A 21,602-nucleotide genomic window follows, 5' to 3' on the forward strand; every position below is an offset into this window, starting at 1 on the left:
TTATTGCACAAGTTGGCCTTGATGAGCGAATTTGCTGTGCATACAATAAACCTGAGCGCCGGCTATTAGAATTCTGCTAATCCCACTTTCATGTTGGGTTCAATCTTGCCAAACCAAATGGTAGTGAATATTTATAGATAATGACTTAATCTAACCTCAATGTAGATATTTGCTGAATATTTTGGATTGATACCTGTATGACCAGCCTTAGGAATAATGTAAGTGGTCAGACAGGTTCTCTTTAATCTGCCAGCCACAACATGGCGACTTTTAGTAGCACACCGCGCCCTCTAGTGCTCACTGGCAGTACAAGCCCTGGCTGAGCGCTCATGCGCAGTAGATAGTTGAATGAAGTCATTGGGCTGCGGATGGGCTGAGTGCTCATGCGCAGTAGATGTAGCTTTAGCCAGACCTGCAGAAACATGGACGTCCAGATGGCTCCTCTCCGGGCCTGGGATGATTTCTTCCCGGGCTCTGACCGCTTCTCCCGGCCGGACCTCAAAGACATCTCCAAATGGAACAACAGGGTGGTGAGCAACCTGCTCTACTACCAGACCAACTACATGGCCCTGGCGGCCGCCGTCATCTGCCTGGTGGGGTGAGTCCGAGCATGATGCAGCACACAGGGAGACACTGACAGATCACCATGGACTGTACAGGATCAGATACAGACAGCTGGGGGACTACAGGGCTCAGCATGGACTGTCCACGATCAGATACAGACAGCTGGGGGGACTACAAGGCTCAGCATGGACTGTACACGATCAGATACAGACAGTTGGGGGGACTACAAGGCTCAGCATGGACTGTACAGGATCAGATACAGACAGCTGGGGGGACTACAAGGCTCAGCATGGACTGTCCAGGATCAGATACAGACAGCTGGGAGGACTACAGGGCTCAGCATGGACTGTCCAGGATCAGATACAGACAGCTGGGAGGACTACAGGGCTCAGCATGGACTGTCCAGGATCAGATACAGACAGCTGGGGGGACTACAAGGCTCAGCATGGACTGTACACGATCAGATACAGACAGCTGGGGGGACTACAAGGCTCAGCATGGACTGTATAGGATCAGATACAGACAGCTGGGAGGACTACAGGGCTCAGCATGGACTGTACAGGATCAGATACAGACAGCTGGGGGGACTACAAGGCTCAGCATGGACTGTACACGATCAGATACAGGCAGCTGGTGGACTACAAGACTCAGCATGGACAGTACAGGATCAGATACAGGCAGGTGGGGGACTACAAGGCTCAGCATGGACTGTACAGGATCAGATACAGACAGCTGGGGGGACTACAAGGCTTAGCATGGACTGTCCAGGATCAGATACAGACAGCTGGGGGGACTACAAGGCTCAGCATGGACTGTACAGGATCAGATACAGGCAGCTGGGGGACTACAAGGCTCAGCATGGACTGTCCAGGATCAGATACAGACAGCTGGGGGGACTACAAGGCTGAGCATGGACTGTACAGGATCAGATACAGGCAGCTGGTGGACTACAAGACTCAGCATGGACTGTACACATGGACAGTACAGGATCAGATACAGATAGGTGGGGGACTACAAGGCTCAGCATGGACAGTACAGGATCAGATACAGACAGCTGGGGGGACTACAAGGCTCAGCATGGACTGTACACAATCAGATACAGACAGCTGGGGGGACTATAGGGCTCAGCATGGACAGTACAGGATCAGATACAGACAGTTGGGGGGACTACAAGGCTCAGCATGGACTGTACACGATCAGATACAGACAGCTGGGGGGACTACAAGGCTCAGCATGGACAGTACAGGATCAGATACAGACAGCTGGGGGGACTACAAGGCTCGGCATGGACAGTACAGGATCAGATACAGACAGCTGGGGGGACTACAAGGCTCGGCATGGACAGTACAGGATCAGATACAGACAGCTGGGAGGACTACAGGGCTCGGCATGGACTGTCCAGGATCAGATACAGACAGGTGGGGGGACTACAAGGCTCAGCATGGACTGTACACGATCAGATACAGACAGCTGGGGGGACTACAAGGCTCAGCATGGACTGTACACGATCAGATACAGACAGCTGGGGGGACTACAAGGCTCAGCATGGACTGCATAGGATCAGATACAGACAGCTGGGGGGACTACAAGGCTCAGCATGGACAGTACAGGATCAGATACAGACAGGTGGGGGACTACAAGGCTCAGCATGGACTGTACAGGATCAGATACAGACAGCTGGGGGACTACAAGGCTCAGCATGGACTGTACAGGATGCGACATAGGATATTCATAGGACGCTGGACATGGAGCATTTCTCATGACCTCTGCTGAGCATGCACCCATAAATAAATAGTTTCACTGATCATCGGCTCCAACTTGAATTCATCGTTCTGTGCTGCAGCCGGTGGTGCCAGTTGTGCCCGATATCTGGGGACTGTCCCAGGGTTTCACCATAAAATGTATGATTTTCTGTCCCCTTCCCCCTCTTCTGTGGATGTTTGTTTTCATTGGAGTGTTTTGTTTAATTGTATAAAATCTGTAGACAGTTTATTATTATTAAAAAGGTAAAAAATATATTTTGGCCCTGCACCCCCCTTATACTGACCTGAGCCCCTCATTCGATCCAGTGCTGTGCACATCTGCAGCTCTTTTCTCCCCTCCCTTTCGGGTCTCGCTGGCTTTGCTAGGGCACCAGTAGCCATTGGCTCCCAGTGCTGTCAATCAAAGCCAAGGATGGGGGGCGGGCCGTGTCAATGGACGCAGCATCGGGGCTCAGGAGCGAGCACACACTAGTGCCCCCATTGGAAACACCTTGCCATGGGGGCATTGGACAGAGAGGAGGAGGCGGCAAGAGCACTGGCGATGGGACCCAAGAAGTGGCCGCTGTGCATTTTAATTTTTTTATTTTTTAAATCCTTTACATTCACTATAAACTCCGATTTTTTTTTTTTTTTTTTTTTTTTTTAAGCACATTTTTGGCAGCAGATTTAATCATTCGCTGATTATGCAGCTTCTTTTATCTTTTAATCCTGGTCTATGTTCCAGTTTAGGCTGGTGCCAGGACCCCTGCCCCAGGCGTTCTTTCTCTTATGGCATCCTATGGAGCCACCCTTGCCTTTCTACACTGTGTACATAAATAGAAACACACAGCCACATAGACTAGGATGACGAAGCCCTCCCCTCCTTCCCCCCAACGGACTAGCTGGAGACTGTACTGTCCACTGTTACCACTTTGCTGTGAAGACGGGAAGTTCCGGGAAGCAGCATTATTTTATGATGCTCAGTGTATTAAACTAAAGCCACAACAGTAAAATCAGTCTGTATATGCAGTAAAGCCTGCTTGTTATACTCGCTGTGGAATCCAAGGGGTTAATCCTCTGCATTGTGTAAAAAGGCTGTTTGATCCTGTCTTCTCTGATCCTCTCCTTCATCCATAGTCCCCAAGCCATCTACTTATAGTACAGAGCTTTGGAGGCAAGCTGCACAGCTTTTTTTTTTTTTTTTTTTAATTATTATTATTTTTTTTTTTTTTTTGCGGTGATCAGCACTGGGCCAATCAGCATTGTCCAGACAGAGTCAGGGGTCCTGCATCCTCATAGGAGAATGAAAACTTCTACAAGCTTAAGGCTCCATTCGCACCTTGGCGACAAAACGCTCGATACGCTGGAGGGGCGAATTTCCATTGCTGTCTATGAGATGGTTCACATCGAACGCCGAAACGCCGTATGCCTGCCGCCTGAAAACAAGTCCCGAACCCTTTTTTTCAGGCGGCATTGGTGTTCGGCCATAGACAGCAATGGAAATTATTTGTTAAAAAAAGTTAAACGAATCACGGCAAAATACGCCGCGTACGCGGCGTTACTTGTCGCCTAGGTGTGAATGCAAGCTTAAAGTGGTTGTAAACCCTCTGGGAGAAGTTACACCTACAGGTAAGCCTAGATTAACCACTTAATGACCGCCGCATGTACATATACGTCCACAGAATGGCACGTACAGGCAGATGGGCGTACCCGTACGTCCCTGCCTAGATTCGGGACCCCCCCCAGTACATGCGGCGGTCGGAAATCGTCTGGGAGCGATCCGGGACGACGGCGCGGCTATTCGTTTCTAGCCGCCCCCTCGCGATCGCTCCCCGGAGCTGAAGAACGGGGAGAGCTGTGTGTAAACACGGCTTCCCCGTGCTTCACTGTGGCGGCTGCATCGATCGTGTCATCCCTTTTATAGGGAGACCCAATCGATGACGTCAGACCTACAGCCACACCCCCCTACAGTTGTAAACACACACTAGGTGAAACATAACCCCTTTAGCGCCCCTTGTGGTTAACTCCCAAACTGCAGCTGTCATTTTCACAATAAACAATGCAATTTAAATGCATTTTTTGCTGTGAAAATGACAATGACAAAAAAAAAAAAAGTTGCTATTCCACACACTATAAAACCCCTTTTAGAAGCAATCAATTTTCTTAGCTATCCAAATGCTTTATTTTCGAGGGATTAAAAGAAATTCCACAAATGGTTCGATGGCCATATACATTAGAGCTGCACAATTAATCGTTAAAAAATCCCCCTCTCTCCCCCCCCTCTCTCTCTCCCCCCCCTCTCTCTCTCCCCCCTCTCTCTCTCCCCCCCTCTCTCTCTCCCCCCCCCTCTCTCTCTCCCCCTCTCTCTCTCTCCCCCTCTCTCTCTCCCCCCCCCTCTCTCTCTCCCCCCCCTCTCTCCCCCCCCTCTCTCTCCCCCCCTCTCTCTCCCCCCCCCTCTCTCCCCCCCCCCTCTCTCCCCCCCCCCTCTCTCTCCCCCCCTCTCTCTCTCCCCCCTCTCTCTCTCCCCCCCCTCTCTCTCCCCCCCCCCCTCTCTCTCCCCCCCCCCTCTCTCTCTCCCCCCCCCCTCTCTCTCCCCCCCTCTCTCTCCCCTCTCTCTCCCCCCCTCTCTCTCCCCCCCTCTCTCTCCCCCCCTCTCTCTCTCCCCCCCCTCTCTCTCTCTCCCCCCCCTCTCTCTCTCCCCCCCTCTCTCTCTCCCCCCCCCCTCTCTCTCCCCCCCCTCTCTCTCTCCCCCCCCTCTCTCTCTCCCCCCCCTCTCTCTCTCCCCCCCCTCTCTCTCCTCCCCCCTCTCTCTCCTCCCCCCTCTCTCTCCTCCCCCTCTCTCTCTCTCTCTCTCTCTCTCTCTCCCTCTCTCTCTCTCTCCCCCCCCCTCTCTCTCCCCCCCCCTCTCTCTCCCCCCCCCCTCTCTCTCCCCCCCTCTCTCTCTCTCTCTCTCTCTCTCTCTCTCTCTCTCTCTCTCTCTCTCTCTCTCTCTCTCTCTCTCTCTCTCTCTCTCTCTCTCTCTCTCTCTCTCTCTCTCTCTCTCTCTCTCTCTCTCTCTCTCTCTCTCTCTCTCTCTCTCTCTCTCTCTCTCCCTCTCTCCTCCCCCCCCTCTCTCCTCCTCTCTCTCTCTCTCCCTCTCTCCTCCCCCCCCTCTCTCCTCCCCCCCCTCTCTCCTCCTGAGTCACCCAACTTATTAACCTGAGTTTTGTTTAGTTGGCTTGGAAACGGATGCAATCAATATTTACTGGCAGAGCAAGGGAATTCTTTAATGCCATTTGTGATCTCTGGCAGTGTTCTTTATCCGGATGGTAATACTTCTAGAAGGCCTTTCCCTGTACACAGAAATAGAACACTTTTCCTGTAATCCAATATAAGCTGATGACTTCTGGTTCTGCGCTGTCAACATCCCTTGTGACGGTAATAGGCAGTGACAGGTACTCTTTATGGAGAGATCGGGGGTCTATAAGACCCCCAAACCCCTCCTCTGCACTAGAAAGTATTCAAAACGTCAAGATCTGCATTTTTGATTTGTTTATATTTTTTAAAACTGGCGCTTTTTAAGCTGCCAATAATCCGGTAAGACATAGCTTTCAGGTTACTATATCCGAGACCCAAACAAGGCATCGGCCTCCCGGCTGGTTGCTCGGGCCTCCCGGTGGGACGAGAGAGCCTGGGCGGGAGGGGGGGACCACCCCCTCCCACTGCTTGTAATAACAGCTGAGCGGCTGCTGAACCGCATCAGTTGTGGCTACAATAAAGCCGACCGTCCACTCTAAAGAACAGTACCGGGGTAATGCCTGCAGCTGAAATCATCACCCTCATAAAACCCATTTGAAGTAATATTGGGTACATTTGTGCCCGATACCGATGCTTTAACTACTTGCCGACCTGCCGCCGTCGTTGTACGGCAGCAGGTTGGCTCCCCTGCGCGTGCCCAATCGCCGCCGGGCACCTGCGATTGCTCGTTACAGAGCGGGGACCGGGAGCTGTGTGTGTAAACACACAGCTCCCGGTCCTGTCAGGGGGGGAAATGCTAATCCTCTGTTCCTACAATGTATGAACAGAAGATCAGTGATTTCCCCTGGTGAGGCCACCCCCCCTTCAGTTAGAACACACCCAGGGAACGTGCTTAACTCCTTCCCCGCCCCCCTAGTGTTAACCCCTTCACTGCCATTGGCATTTTTTTAGTAATCCAATGCATTTTTATAGCACCGATCGCTATAAAAATGCCAATGGTCCCAAAAAGGTGTCCGAAGTGTCCGCCATAATGTCGCAGTACCGAAAAAAAAATCGCTGATCGCCGCCATTACTAGTAAAAATATATATTAATAAAAATGCCATAAAAATACCCCCTATTTTGTAAACGCTATAACTTTTGCACAAACCAATCAATAAACGCTTATTGCGATTTTTTTTTTTTTTTTTTTTTTTTTTTTTTTTTTACACAAAAATAATGTAGAAGAATACATATCGACCTAAACTGAGGGGGAAAAACTTTTTTTTTATATATTTTTGGGGGATATTTATTACAGCAAAAAGTAAAAAATATTAATTTTTTTCAAAATTGTCGCTCCTATTTTTGTTTATAGCGCAAAAACTGTCAGTTAAAGCAACGCAGTCCCGAATCGCAAAAAGTGCTCTGGTCTTTGGCCAGCAATATGGTCCGGGGGTTAAGTGGTAAAAAATAAAAAATAAATGAATATATTTATTTTGAATGCAACAGATTGGATATATAAAAAAAAAAAAAAGGTACATGCAGTATTTTTTCTTACACAGTAGGGATCCTACTGTTTTTATTTTTTTATGTCCAATCTGTTGCATTCAAAATAAATGGGCTTCCTTTCTGCACCAAACGTTAAGGCTCAGTTTACATATATGCGAATTGGTTGCGTTTTGAACCACATCCAATTTGCTTTCTGTAGAGCCGGTTCACATATGTCTAGGCCGACTGCTGTCTGTTTTTAAAGGGAGCCTCCACGTTTTTTCAGTCTAGTTCAGGTGCTAATTTAAGTGTCATACACTGTAAAAATGAACACCTTAATCGCACCTGAACTGGTGAACGAAACGGCACCAGACTAAAATCGCAAGGAAACTGTGCCCGGACATATGTAAACCGCGCCTTACCCATAACTCAACATATGTTAATACAGGGGTTGACAAATTTGTTTGGAATCTAGGAGCCAGCTAAAAAAGTTAGGAGCCAGAAAACGCGCCCCGTCCCGACGAGCTTGCGCGCAGAAGCGAACACATACGCGAGCAGCGCCCGCATATGTAAACGGTGTTCAAACCACACATGTGAGGTATTGCCGCGATTGGTAGAGCGAGAGCAATAATTCTAGCCCTAGACCAACTCCAACTCAAAACATGCAACCTGTAGAATTTTTTAAACGTCGCCTATGGAGATTTTAAAGGGTAAAAGTTTGTCGCCATTCCACGAGCGGACACAATTTTGAAGCGTGACATGTTGGGTATCAGTTTACTCGGCGTAACATTATCTTTCATAATATAAAAAAAAATGGGGATAACTTTAATGTTGTCTTATTTTTTAATTAAAAAGTGTATTTTTTTTTCCCAAAAAAAGTGCGCTTGTAAGACCGCTGCGCAAATACAGCGTGACAGAAAGTATTGCAATAATCGCCATTTTATTCTCTAGGGTGTTAGGATAAAAAAATATATATAATGTTTGGGGGTTCTAATTAGAGGGAAGAAGATGGCAGTGAAAATAGTGAAAAATTACATTAGAATTGCTGTTTAACTTGTAATGCTTAACTTGTAATACCAACGGCTCACCACCAGATGGCGCCAGCTCACACAAAAAAATTTATTTTTATTTTTTTTTGCCCCCCCTTCCAAGCCAAGTCGCCAGGACCCTATTTCTAGTCGCCCTGGCGACCGGGATTTGTCGAGCCCTGTGTTAATACAACAAACAAGAATGGCAAAGGGTGATTGGGTTCTAAAGATATACTTGGGGTATAATTATAAAGTCCCCTTTTGATCCTAGGTAGTGCAAGGTCCTGCTTGATTGGACATTGAATTAATATGCAGGATTCATGTAGTGCCAACAATTTGTGCAACGCCTTACAGACTTAAACGGAGACAGAACAGTTATAATACAATTCAGAACAAGAATATTAGGGGGGCCTTGATCGTGGGAGATTACAAACTAAAAAGGACACAGACAAGTGAGAAGTAATAACTAGATTGGGATGAGTTGATGGAAAATTTAAAATTCCGGTTGTAAGGGAGACGCGGGATAGGCTTTCCTTAACCAGTTAACAACCGCCCTATAGACGATATACATCTACAAGTAGGTTGCTTAACTCTGGGAGGACGTCCATGGACGTCCTCCCAGAATCACGCTCCCGCGCGCCCTCTGGGGCGCGCACACGGAAATGTCCGTGACCGCCGGGTCCGGAGGACCCGGCGCATCGCGGTAAATCGCCGCTGATAGCGGCGGTTTACCACGTGATCGCTCCGTCCAATGACGGAGCGATCACTTGTAAACAAACCGGCGTCATGTGATGCCGCCGGTTCCTCCCTCCCCTCTCTGTACCGAACGGTACAGTGTGAGAGGAGAGGGGGGGGAGAGCAGATGCAGCACGAGTGCTGTGGGCTGGATCTGTGACACATGCAGTCACAGATCCAGCCAGCCATCCATCCATCCATCCCTGCTCAGCCACCCCTACCCCATACTGTGCAATACTACACACCTATACTGTGCAATACTCTGCAATACCCCACACTACTCTGCAATACCCCACACTACTCTGCAATACCCCACACTACTCTGCAATACCCCACAATACCCTGCAGCGTCGACTATGGGGATTTTTAAGTAGCGAAGTTTGGCGCCATTCCACGAGCGTGTGCAATTTTTGAAGGGTGACATGTTGGGTATCTATTTACTCGGCGTAACTTCATCTTTCACATTTATGGAAAATAATGAAGAAAAAATACTAAATTTGCTACATTTTATAACAGAAACAAAGAAAAATTCTTTTTTTTTACAGAATTTTCAGTCTTTTTTCTCATACCTTATACCACCCAAAGACGGACAGAGTATGAGATAACTGGACAGATTGGGGTAGGGAGTTCCAGAGGAATGGCGGAGTGCATGGAAGGAGGTGGTGAAGAGAGTTGGAGAGCAGGAGATCTTGCAAGGAGCTAAGAAGACGGCTTGGGTGCTATTCTGAGATATGGTTGTTGATGTAGCTCACTTGCAGTTGGCTTTGTATGCCGGTTGGGACCTTGGCAGAGAGGGTGGTGGAAACCAAGTGGTTGGTAATGTGGATGAGTTTGGCAGCAGAAATTTGTGATAGACTGAATGGTGATGGCGTGTGTAGAGGTAGGCTAACAAGGAGCTAGTTGCAATAGTCAAAGTGAGCGATAAACAGGGAGTGAATTAATAGCTTTTTGGAGGTTTGGGAGATATTTCGAGCACCTACAGGTAAGCCTTTAAAGGGGTTGTAAAAAAATAAAAAATAAATAACAAACATGTTCTACTTACCTCCACTGTGCAGCTCGTTTTGCACAGAGTGGCCCCGATCCTCTTCTTCTGGGGTCAGTCGTCTCTGGTCCTCCCCGCAATAACTCCACTCGTTCATGTGAGCTTCCTCGCGTTGTGTGGAGTCATTGCCGGCACGCTCCCGTGATACAGCGAGCGGCCATAGCCGCTCACTGTATCACTCGGCCCTGCCCCTCGGCGCTCCGCATCATTGGATGTGATTGACAGCAGCGCCAGCCAATGGCTGCGCTGCTTTCAATCCATCCGCTCTAGCCAATCAACGGCCAGGCTGAGCAGCGAAGAGGATGTCGGGGGCCAAGCGCGGGACTTTCGAGGGGTCAGGTAAGTATAACGGGGGCGGTATAGTTGGAAGTTTTTCACCTTAATGCATAGAATGCATTAGGGTGAAAACTTTTTCCTTTACAACCCCTTTAATCTAGGCTTACCTGTAGGTAAAAGTGGTTGTTATGGGTTTACAACCTCTTTGAGAAGGTGGCAAATATTGGAAATGTTATGGAAGTGAAGCTTCCAAGATTTGAACAGTAACTGGGCGTGGGGCCTGAAGGACAGGTCAGAGTCCAGGATTATAGATATCACGCTGGCATGGGTGGAGGGACTATTATTGAATAGGTAGGTCCTCGCTGTGCATAGTTTTGGTAAATCTAAAGTACCGTATTTATTGGGGTATAGCGCGCACCCCTAAAGTTGGCCAGAAATTCCTGTGGAAAAAAGGATTTTGTACTTACAGTTTTGGTGTCTTGCGCGGCGTTCATCGGCGGCCTAGTCGGGTCCGGCGTCCGTCTGCGGCTTCGGGTGTCCTCTTCGTCGGGTCCGGCGTCCTCCTCGCTCGTTTCCCGCTTTCCCACGCCGAGTTTGAATACTGCGCCGGCATATACCGAGCGCAGTACACTCGGGCAGGCTCGGCTACTGTCGCGCTCACGTCCTGTACGTCCAGGACGTGAGCGCGGGAGTAGCCGAGACTGGCGACTATACACGAGTGTACTGCGTTTGGTATATGCCGGCGCAGTATTCAAAACTCGGCGCGGGTATCGGCGTATATCGCGCACCCACGATTTTGCCCTGATTTTCAGGGCAAAAAAGTGCGCGGTATACGCCGATAAATATGGTACATTGTATAGTTTTAGGGGGGATATATATATGTAATTTAGAAAATCTAAATGGAAATAAAATAGCCAATATAAAAGCCAAATAATAAATGGATCATACTGCAGAGATTTATAAACTTGTATTTTTTCCTACAAAGGAGGCATTGGTATGTAGAATAAGCATTGAGAATACGAAGCACATTAGTAAGACTTTGATTTTCTTGCTGTGAATACTGGGTGTTGGTTCTCGTCTCTACACATCTGTTAACATTCAGTGCTTGTGGCTTTCAACGTATTCACTTTTTCCATACCAAGAAACGTAGCTATTTGTGATCTAAATATAACCCAGCACTTATTAACCCCCACCTCGGCTGCGCTGGACATAACGCATACAGGCAGCCAGGCTCTCTTCATGCAAGAGAGGAAAGACTGACCACAGCAGGTGGAGGGCTAAATTGGAAATTTTCAAATGATCATTCGTGTATCGCTCTGATGGATCCGAGCCAATTGAGTCACTAGTTTTCAACACCAAGTCGTCATTGACAGAAGATTCTGGGAATGACAGAAGAGGAATTCAGCTTTGTTTCAGATTTTTGTGTGTGTGTATTGCTGGTATTTTGTTAAAGGAGGATTCTAAGAATCCATGTTGGGTTTTTGGTGTGTTAATAAAGGGCAATTCTAGGATTCCATGTTGGATTCCTGGGTCATTGATAAAGGGCAATTCTAGGATTCCATGTTGGATTCCTGGGTCATTGATAAAGGGCAATTCTAGGATTCCATGTTGGATTCCTGGGTCATTGATAAAGGGCAATTCTAAGATTCCGTGTTGGATTCCTGTGGCATTGATAAAGGGGCAATTCTAAGATTCCATGTTGGATTCTTGGGTCATTGATAAAGGGCAAATCTAGGATTCCATGTTGGATTCCTGGGTCATTGATAAAAAGCAATTCTAGGATTCCATGTTGGGTTTTTGGGGATTTGATAAAGGAGAGTTCTAGGATTTAATATTGGATTCCTGGGGCATTGATAAAGGAAAATTCTAAGATTCCATGCTGGATTCCTAGGTCATTGATAAAGGGCAATTCTAGGATTCCATGTTGGATTCCTGGGTCATTGATAAAGGGCAATTCTAAGATTCCGTGTTGGATTCCTGTGGCATTGATAAAGGGGCAATTCTAAGATTCCATGTTGGATTCCTGGGTCATTGATAAAGGGCAAATCCTAGGATTCCATGTTGGATTCCTGGGTCATTGATAAAGGGCAATTCTAGGATTCCATGTTGGGTTTTTGGGGATTTGATAAAGGGCAATTCTAGGATTCCATGTTGGGTTTTTGGGGATTTGATAAAGGAGAGTTCTAGGATTTAATATTGGATTCCTGGGGCATTGATAAAGGAAAATTCTAAGATTCCATGCTGGATTTTTGGGCATATGATAAAGGAGAATTATAGGATTCCATTTTGGGTTTTAACTTTGTAAAAGTGCTAAAGTTACCACTTTGTGCCAAGTACGTTTCGGTAAAGGATACCTGTATTGAGTACATATAGGCTGCCTTGGTTGAATTTTGTAAATGCTAGTTGTGTGACTTCTATGGTGATCCAAAGGCTTCAATAATTTGCATCACTAACCCAATACAAGTAACCCAATTCATCTTATTCTTATTCATTTTACATAGTCAGGTTAAAAAAAAAGATACCAGTCCATCCAGTTCAACCATAAAAAAATTAAATAACAATAATATCATACAATCCCATATACCCAATTCTATACCCACAGTTCTTCCAGAGGAAGGCGAAAAACCCCAGCAGAGCATGATCCAATTTGCAACAGCAGGGGAAAAAATTCCTTCCTGATCCCCCCGAGAGGCAATCGGATTTCCCCCGGATCCCCAGTTTTATTATAGTATGTCCAAAGCCAAAAACTTTATTTTTGGATTGAGTAAGGAGTGGTTGGTTAAAACCTCTATCAGTTTGTTGTGTGTGGTTTTATTTTCTTTTCCCCTTTTTTCTTTTTTTTCATAACCTTTTGGGGTTGTCCCAATAGATACAACATGAGCTGGGAAGAGCGATCTCCATCTCATCCAACTTAAGAGGAAATTCTTCCCTAGTTTTTACCAAAAGAGGTGTTCCAAGTGGAAGTCATTTACCGCCTTCACCTTTTTATTCTGGTGACAGCTGTCAGAGTTTGGAGTTTCCATCACTTTGTCTTGGTACACAACCAGAGGGAAGAAAAGGCCTAAAATTTCACATAATTTGGGATCGGTTCCCCTTAATTTTCAGCAATAATCATGGGGTAAGGAAGGCTAGAACCCGTCCCCCCCCCCCCCTTTTTTTTTTTTTTTGATCCATGTGTACATAGTAGTTTTTAAGCAGAAAATGCATTTTGAGAGCTCAAAGGTCACCATCTTTGGGCCTTGGACATTATAAGGCTAGCTATACCAATTAAGGCCTCTGGCTGAACAATGTGGAGAAAAACAAGGATTTGGGACTTTCTCAAACCAATAAGGTGTAGGTGTAAACAATCCTTATTTTTCTCCACATTGTGGGTTCTGCCTAACAGTAAAGGGATTTGATACCGGATTGACTTTAGGACACAGTAACACACTGCATAAATAGATTCAATGAAAGTGGAAGTCCATGCTAAAACTAAAATTCATGCATCTATAGACAGCAACAATCTAACTATAACCTATCTAGCCCTGTAAGAGAAAAGATACATACATAACATATACCTTTTTTTGGAAACCGATCCGATCTCAGGCGGCATAAGCTCTGCAGAGGTCACAGCCGACAATGGCTGTGAAATTAATGGGGAGTGATGTCCCCCATAGACTTACTATGGGGCTTCCGTTGTCGCCAGTGTCCTCTGTACACGCCTACACAGTGAAGCCGCAACTGAAAGCTCAGCGTGGGATCGGCTTCCAAAAAGGTATGTATACTGATTTTTTTTTGATTTTTTTTTTCTTCTTTACAAGGCTAGATAGGTTAGCATTAGATCGTTGGTGTCTATAGAATTTTAGTTTTGGACTTTAACGCCTCATTTACATGCACCCTGGCGATGCTTACACTGGTGCGAGGGCCATCTTTGCCCTGCGTTTGGGGACACACACCCATACACATATAATAGTCAATTTTGTTTATTTTTATATTTTATAAAACTTTTATATGAACTGTTTTCTTATATTTCGGTTGTTTTATATGTGATCATTATTTTACAGATAAATATATTTAGTATACCTGTCATACGAGAAATATCAGTTCATCATTGCATAATACCGTATTTTCCGGCGTATAAGACGACTTTTTGGATGGAAAAAAATGCATCCAAAGTCAGGGGTCGTCTTATACGGCGGTGACAGTCTCCGTCTGCTGCGAGCGTCCATGATTTAAAAGCCGATCCTTCTTCTCAGCGTGTCCTGTGATAGGCGGAACACAAATCTTCCCAGCAGCGCCTCTGTTCTGTGTTCCTCCTATCACAGATGCCTTCTCATCCTCGGACGAGAGGACATCCGTCTATCACAGGACACACTGAGAAGAAGGCGTGGCTTTCAAATCATGGACGCTTGCAGCACGGAGACTGTCACCGGCCTGGAAACAAATCAGCAAAACGTGAGTGGGGGCAAGTGATGGCAGAGTGGGGGCAAGTGATGGCAGAGTGGAGCCTGTTTCTGTCAGCGGTTCCGGCTACCCCTCAGCTTCCAGAAAGACTAGTAGGAAGGGGGTAGTCTTTTATATAGCGAGTATATCCCAAAACCAAAATTTTTCCTGGAAAATTAGGGGGTCGTCTTATACGCCGGCAAATACGGTAGTTGCCTGACTGTGTCTGGCTTCAATACTTTCTGGGTCACGAACTACAAACAATCGTTCGAAAACTGAATGTTATAAAATCTTAAATTCCTGGTCTCTCTTGGGTCATTGACCAAAAAGGTTTTGAAGGACATCTGCATGGCAGCCAGAGAGTGTTGGATAAAAATATGGATCAAACAAATATCCTCTGCAAAAAATAAATAATTTTGGCTTTTCTGCCTCTCATTGTTTTTTCAGGTTTTTAAGTCCTTTCAACATGATCCTGGGAGCCACGGTGGTGATTTTGGTCTTCTTGGCCTTCGTGTGGACCTCGCACAACAGGGACATCGTCAAGAAATTTAAGAAGAAATACCCAACCGTATTTGTCATGTCTATCATGCTGTGCAGCTACTTCGTCATATCCTTGTGTGGGGGCGTCATGGTTTTTGTATTCGGAATTTCTTTGCCACTCTTGTGTAAGTTTCCTACACTTAGCAGTTTTTCTACTATTTTGTTTCAATGTGTTTATTGAAAAAAAAATGGAGCAGATATCTGTTAGTACCTAGGACTTAAAGCGGTGGTTCACCCTCAGTAACAACATTATAGCATTAAATTCAGCATAGTAGCGCGAGCTACAGTATGCCTTTATTTTTTTTGCCCCGTACTCATTGTGTAATCCTATAGTGAAGATTCCGACTCCCCGCAGGGAATGGGCGTTCCTATCCAGAGGGAAGATGATTGACGGCCGGCTATGGCACGTCACGCTCCCCGAAGATAGCCGGAGTAGGTCTCGGCTCTTCCCGGCGCTATACGGCGTCTGCGCACAGACATCGGAGCTGACTGAGCAGGCGCCGTGAAGAGCAAACACCTATTTCAGCTATTTCCGTGAAGCGTGACGCGCCATAGCTGGCCGTCAATCACGAGCCCTCTGAATAGGAACGCCCATTCCCCTGAAAATTTACTACGCGATTACAGAGTGAGTACGGCGCCAAAAAAAAATATAAAGGCATACTGTAGCTCACGCTACTATGCTGAATGAAATGCTAGAAGAAAAAAAAATGTTTTAGGGAGAACCCCCGCTTTAAGTACAAGAAGCGGTGTCATGTCATTAGTCAAAGGTTGTCTGACATAAAACCATGCATGGAGAATCAACTACCTTGTGCTCAACAGCAAAGGGCCATACAGAAAATAAAGGCAAATATATGGCCTTTAGGTGGTACCAAAGATGTTAAAGGGCATACAAAGAAGTTTAAAGTGATATTAAAGTTTTCTTTAAAAAAAAGAAAACATGTTGTACTTACCTGCTCTGTCAGGTGGATTTGCACAGGGCAGCCCCGATCCTCCTCTTCTCGGGTCCCTTGCCGGTGCTACTAGCCCTTGCTGCCAAGTGCCCCCAGAGCAAGCGGCTTGCAGTGCAGTGGAGGCACTCAAGCAGGCGCGCTCCCCTAATTGGCGTAGTGGCTGTGATTAACAGCAGCGGGAGCCAGTGAGGAGGCAGAGTCCCCAGAGATCTGAAAGCCTTTCACTGGATTGGGCAGGGGCTCAGGTAAGTATGGGGGGGGGGGCTGCTGCACAGAGAAAGGGTTTTTTTTTTGCCTATAAGCTCATATGCCTGTAAACGGCTATAGTGTGCCTGGACACATTGGCTAACATGGAGGGGAGTTTCCAGGCAGAGAAAAATGGAAGCTCAAAAAACCTCAAACGCCTGTAGGAGCAGCTTCTTTGAGCTGCAGTATGCATAAGCCCTAAATATTCAGAATAAGTGGAAAGAAATACAAGCTCTTTTGCATTTAAAGCAGCTCCCTTATATGTATTTCAGTGTTTATTTAGCGGTTTGCCTGGAGGTAATTTTAAAGAGGAGCTCCAGTCGATTTTCTGAAAATTAAAGTCAGCAGCTGTAAAAACTGTAGCTGCTGACTTCTAATAAAGACATTTACCTGTACCAAGATCAGGGCTCAAGTCCTGCTGAAACGCGTGGGAACGGAGTTCCTGCACTTTTTTCACAGCAGGAACTCGGTTCCCTTTGCAGGACTAGAGCCGCCCGAGCCAATCCTTTACTAAGCGGCGATGCCCAGCTTGGGTCACTGTCAGGGGCAGGCGAACCTTAGTAATCCTTTATGTTACTGGCTGCTTCCTGTATATGGATTCATCGGGTAGTGTGCGGGTATTCCGTCACTTCCTCGATGCCGCAATGTCTCCTAGGAGCTTTTGTCATTGTTCCCAGGAGACATTGCGGAGGTCTGACGCGAGTTATCGCAGGATTTAGAAAGAACTTGCTTTATGTACCCTAGTAACATAAAGGATTACTAGGGTACAGTGAGTAAAAAAAAAAAACACGCGGTTTAGTAATTATGCATATGAGCGTATAATTATTATTTTTTTTTGGTGGGGAAGTGGATTTTGGGTGGGAGTTCCCACACTTTTTCCCCCTGGACTTGTCCCCTGACCAAGATCCAGCACTGTGCTCACCCGAAGGGGCGTTGGGGAATCATCTTCAGTCCTCTGCGCCGCCATCTTAACTGTGGGCAGCCTGCTGTGACTGCTTGCGGCTTCACAGACGGGTGGCCACTGCACATACGCAAGCCAAGCTGCTCATTGTAAATTGTCCCGCAGTCTTCTGGGACCTGTGATGTGTCCAAGAAACAAAACCAGGTACCCCCTCCAAAAGAAATGGAAAGTGTCAAAGAGCAGCGAGGGAGGAGGCCTTAAAGCAGAACGTCTGCCTTTGGGTGACATTCTCCTTTAAGTTGCGATTTAAGTATATCCCTTTATACCCACCATTAGCTGTCATCTAACATTTAACCAAGAAAGCTGCTTTGGTCAGATGGTCTCTATCTTCATATTGTCATTATGTTTCTTTATCCTTTTCCTCAACAGTAATGTTCATCCATGCCTCCCTGAGGCTCCGTAACATAAAGAACAAGCTGGAGAATAAGATAGAGAGCGCCGGACTTAAGAAGACTCCAATGGGGATCGTGCTTGACGCTCTCGAGCAGCAGGAGGAAAACTTTGCGAAAATAGCCGACTCCTTAATTAAATTAAAGGAATAAGATGAACGGTCTTGGAACCCCAAGATCATTAAACGTTCCACTTACCTGCTGAAGTTTTTTTCTGTTTTGGTTCAGTTGTGTATACCGGCAGTAGCACCTCACTGCCATGTATGTTATTCCCCAGAATACTGTCAGACAATCTAATGCTGTTTGTATTTAATGGTATGAAGCAATCGGCCTGCTGTGTTACCAATAAGGTTGTTTGCCTCGTTGTCTCAGAGCCGCAACTGATGATAGACTCCACCAGCTTCCCCCTTGCCACCACTCGCTCCATTATTTTGTGTGGTTTTAGGAAATTTGGGGGATCCACTGCCCCACACTTAGAGGTGTTACCCCCAGTGTTACAGTATGATTAGACATTAAAAGTGTTAAGTTTCCTTTACACAGCGCTTGCTTTGGTCGCTGTAAAATGACCGCCATGCCTCGTTTCCCTGCGGGATGATGTGACCCTGCATATCGGGGGTTGATTTTGTCCCTTCTTTTCCATGTTATTGAATTGATGATTTCTTTGTTTTGTAACGGTCGCTAAATATTACTTGCTTTATAACTTATATATTATAGGATTGTTACTCCTTTTCTTGGACTGAGCATAGAATGTCATTGGCACTTGGTACAAGGGATCATTGATTATTTTTAAAGAGGTATTAATAAATGCATAAAGGATTTAGGAGCAATACCAGTTTATTAGCCAAACTTTGAACTCTGGGTTGGAAAATAAAAATTCCCTACACACTAGAAGGATTGAATGCTTGTTGAGTTTAGAATGTACAAGAATAACGGGAAATATGTACTGTACCTTATTCCTGGCTCCAGCAAGCTTCCTTCATACATATGACTGGTCCAGTATTGGTGTATCCCAAAAGGGCGCCCAGTACGGAAAGTAATACAGCCTTCTCTGATACCCATAGAAATTGGCATGTTACCCTTGCATGTTACCCAACTGAAAAGTTTTTTTTTTCTTTTAAATATAAACCCAGAGCTTAGCTATAAAGCTGTCCTTGGATCTAAATATTAAGTTTGCTTATGGCCCGTACACACTATCCGAAAATCGGACAAAAAAATACCGCTTTCGAAGCAATCCGATGGTTAATACAGAGCTTTTGAGAGCCGATCACAACGGTTCATTTGATCGGACAACGCAAAAAAAAAATTTGTACGATACCAGATTGTACAATTTTCATTTGAATCGGTGCAGTTGTCGTCCCAAAATACAATAGAAATACATTATAACACATGACATCACTATTTTTTTTCTCCTATTCTGTCATACAAGGATTTTTCTCACTTTTAGTAACCGCTCCATTTTTGATATGCAACTAGCATGCATGCAAAAAATAAATAAAAAATGGGCGATCTGTCGTGCGGTTTTCGGATTGTGTGTACGGGCCATTTGTCTTTTAGCTTTCCCCTCTTGTTGGCCTTCTATTCCATCCTCTGCCTGCAGCGCCAAGGCAAGTGTGATGTGGCCTTCTAACAAGATCCTTGGGGAAAAAGGGCCCCCAAATCATGGCACAGGAATATCTTCTAGTGCAGGGATATGCAATTAGCGGACTTTCAGCTGTTGCAGAACTACGAGTCCCATGAGGCATAGCAAGACTGGCAGCCACAAGCATGACAGGCAGAGGCATGATGGGACTTGTAGTTTTGCAACAGCTGAAGATCCACTAATTGCATATCCCTGTTCTAGTGAGATTTAGGATACCAAGCTTTCCCTGGATCTCACCAGAAAAACACTCACGGGTTGGAAGGGTTTTTTTTTTTCTCTCCCTCTAATGTTTATTGCCTAATTTTTACATGGGGGCTAAAGAATAAACAGACCTTTCATTTTGATGCAAGGTCTGTTTTTCTGGCCAGGGAACAAGCTTCTCAGCTGCCAACAGTAGATTAGGCTCAAAAATAATTTAGCACCTGCTGTCATATTTTAGGCATATTGGCAATCTGGCTCCCTGGATTTGCTATAGAGAGAAGGCCAGCCGTTTACCAAAGCTTTCCTTGCTGTTGTAGAAAGGCCCTTTTTGTCTTAAGACAATGCTGAAACTGCATGCATAGCTCTTGGGCAGCTGCTGTAAGTAGTTGACTTTATGGTCAGAGGTGTCCTGGTGCACCTGTGCATGGTAGCCAATCGGCTTTTCACTTCAGCTTATTCAGTTGGGGTTGTAAATGTAAATGTGAAAAAACATCTGACAATACCGCCCCCGTTTTACTTACCTGACCCTCGAAAGTCCTGTGCTTGCCCCCGTCATCCTCCTCATTTCCGAGCCTAGCCGTTGATTGGCTACACTGGATGGATTGAAAGCAGGGCAGCCATAGGCTCGCGCTGCTGTCAATCGCATCCAATGGCGGGGCGGGGCCGAGTGATACAGTGAGCGGCAATAGCCGTCGGCTGGATCACGGGAGCGCGCCCGCAGGGACTCAACACCATGCGAGCTCGCTCGCATGAATGTGTTAACTTCTTGCGGGGAGGAGCCGAGACAGCCGTCGAGGGACCCCAGAAGACCAGGTTTGGGAGCACTCTGTGCAAAATGAGCTGCACAGTGGAGGTAAGTATAACATGTTTGTTATTTAAAAAAAAAAAAAAATTATAACTTTACAGCCCATTTCAGCTTTCACAAGAAAAAAAACCTGAAAGCTGATTGGTTTCTATGCAGAACTGCACTAGGTTTAGTAAATCAACCTCAGTCTGTGGTATCTATGGCAACCAACCAGTTTCACCAATTGTTAAAAACGATGACTGGTTGGTACTTTTTTTTCACCTTTTGGCGCTCTCTGGCATGTTTTTGTTTGGTTTTTCGGTTAACATTATATTGGCATGTTGAATGGTTCTGCATGTGTATGAACCCCAACAGCTCAAGATCACAAGTGTCTGTCTCACCATTTGTCATGTAATGTCTCCATTTATTGACACTGTTGGGCTCAGTATGTGTCTGTTTCTGAGATATTGGTCATCCAAAGAAATGGACAGATTAGGGCCTGCAAGCAACACGCACGCAATCGGTCTCCTCTCTTGCACGCTTATCTGCTCACATACAATGCAGGACATATAGCCCTACATTGTACGGATAACAGAGGGACCACCCACAGCATCAGGGAGGACCCAAATGTGTCGGATCAAGAAGTACAGCCTCAATCTCCTAAAGTTAATGACCATTTTACCCTTGCATTGCGGAGGGCACCCCCTGCATGGGATTTATTTCCCCCATAATTTTTTATATAAAATTAGCCTTTGTTCAGCTGTAATGAGTTCACGTAGTTCTCACACTTTTCCAGTTGAACATACAGAACCGAGCCCCCTGTCCACCACAAAGAACCATTATCTCTACATCTGACACAGCTACACATGGAGCCCAACAGCTTGTGAATGTGAGCTTTAACAATTCAGACCAGCGACTTCATTTTTGAGTATGGTGATTACTGCAGCCATGAGTAGCTACAGCCATGTTCTGCGTCATTTGACTTCAGCTGGAGCGTGGCCATAGGCTTTATATGCTTAGTAGTTTTATTCCTTTATTAGCACTAAGCTGATGAATAACGTGCATTTTAGTGATTGCGCTTCTGCTGGGTATATCTATTATACGTCTGTTTTGTGCTGGCTATTTTCTGCTTTAAATCCTGTTTTATTCTCTAATATAAGTTATAACTAAATAGTTTCATTGATAAGTACACCAGCACTTAGAGCAGACTTTGAAATACAAATCTGTTTTGCAGCAGTTTAATTTCCTGCCCAATTTAATAGAGATTTGTGGAAATTTGTTAACTAGTTTCAAAGTTGTTGGTTTTTTTTTTTTTTTTTTATTAATATATATAAATAAAAAGGTATACTTATGTTAATCTTGTTTCTGCTGCTGTTTGCAC

General features: G+C 45.8%; 1 protein-coding gene across 1 annotated transcript; it reads left to right on the forward strand.

Moving 5' to 3' along the window:
* Positions 1–359: 359 nt before the first annotated feature.
* On the forward strand, positions 360–19,049 carry ARL6IP5 (ADP ribosylation factor like GTPase 6 interacting protein 5). The gene is made up of 3 exons (XM_040359206.1): positions 360–598; positions 14,959–15,176; positions 17,578–19,049. Exons 1-3 carry the CDS (start codon positions 384–386, stop codon positions 17,748–17,750), a joined length of 606 nt encoding a protein of 201 aa, XP_040215140.1. The 5' UTR covers positions 360–383; the 3' UTR covers positions 17,751–19,049.
* Positions 19,050–21,602: the final 2,553 nt, after the last annotated feature.

Source organism: Rana temporaria, chromosome 7 (assembly GCF_905171775.1).
Source record: "Rana temporaria chromosome 7, aRanTem1.1, whole genome shotgun sequence".
Classification (NCBI taxonomy): Eukaryota; Metazoa; Chordata; class Amphibia; order Anura; family Ranidae; genus Rana; species Rana temporaria.

Bases quoted from the DNA above. Each gene is read 5' to 3' on its own strand.
- ARL6IP5 (XM_040359206.1), top strand. From the start codon at position 384: ATGCGCAGTAGATGTAGCTTTAGCCAGACCTGCAGAAACATGGACGTC. The intron at 599-14,958 runs GTGAGTCCGAGC...TTGTTTTTTCAG, and splicing joins GCCGTCATCTGCCTGGTGGG to GTTTTTAAGTCCTTTCAACA. The intron at 15,177-17,577 runs GTAAGTTTCCTA...TTTCCTCAACAG, and splicing joins AATTTCTTTGCCACTCTTGT to TAATGTTCATCCATGCCTCC.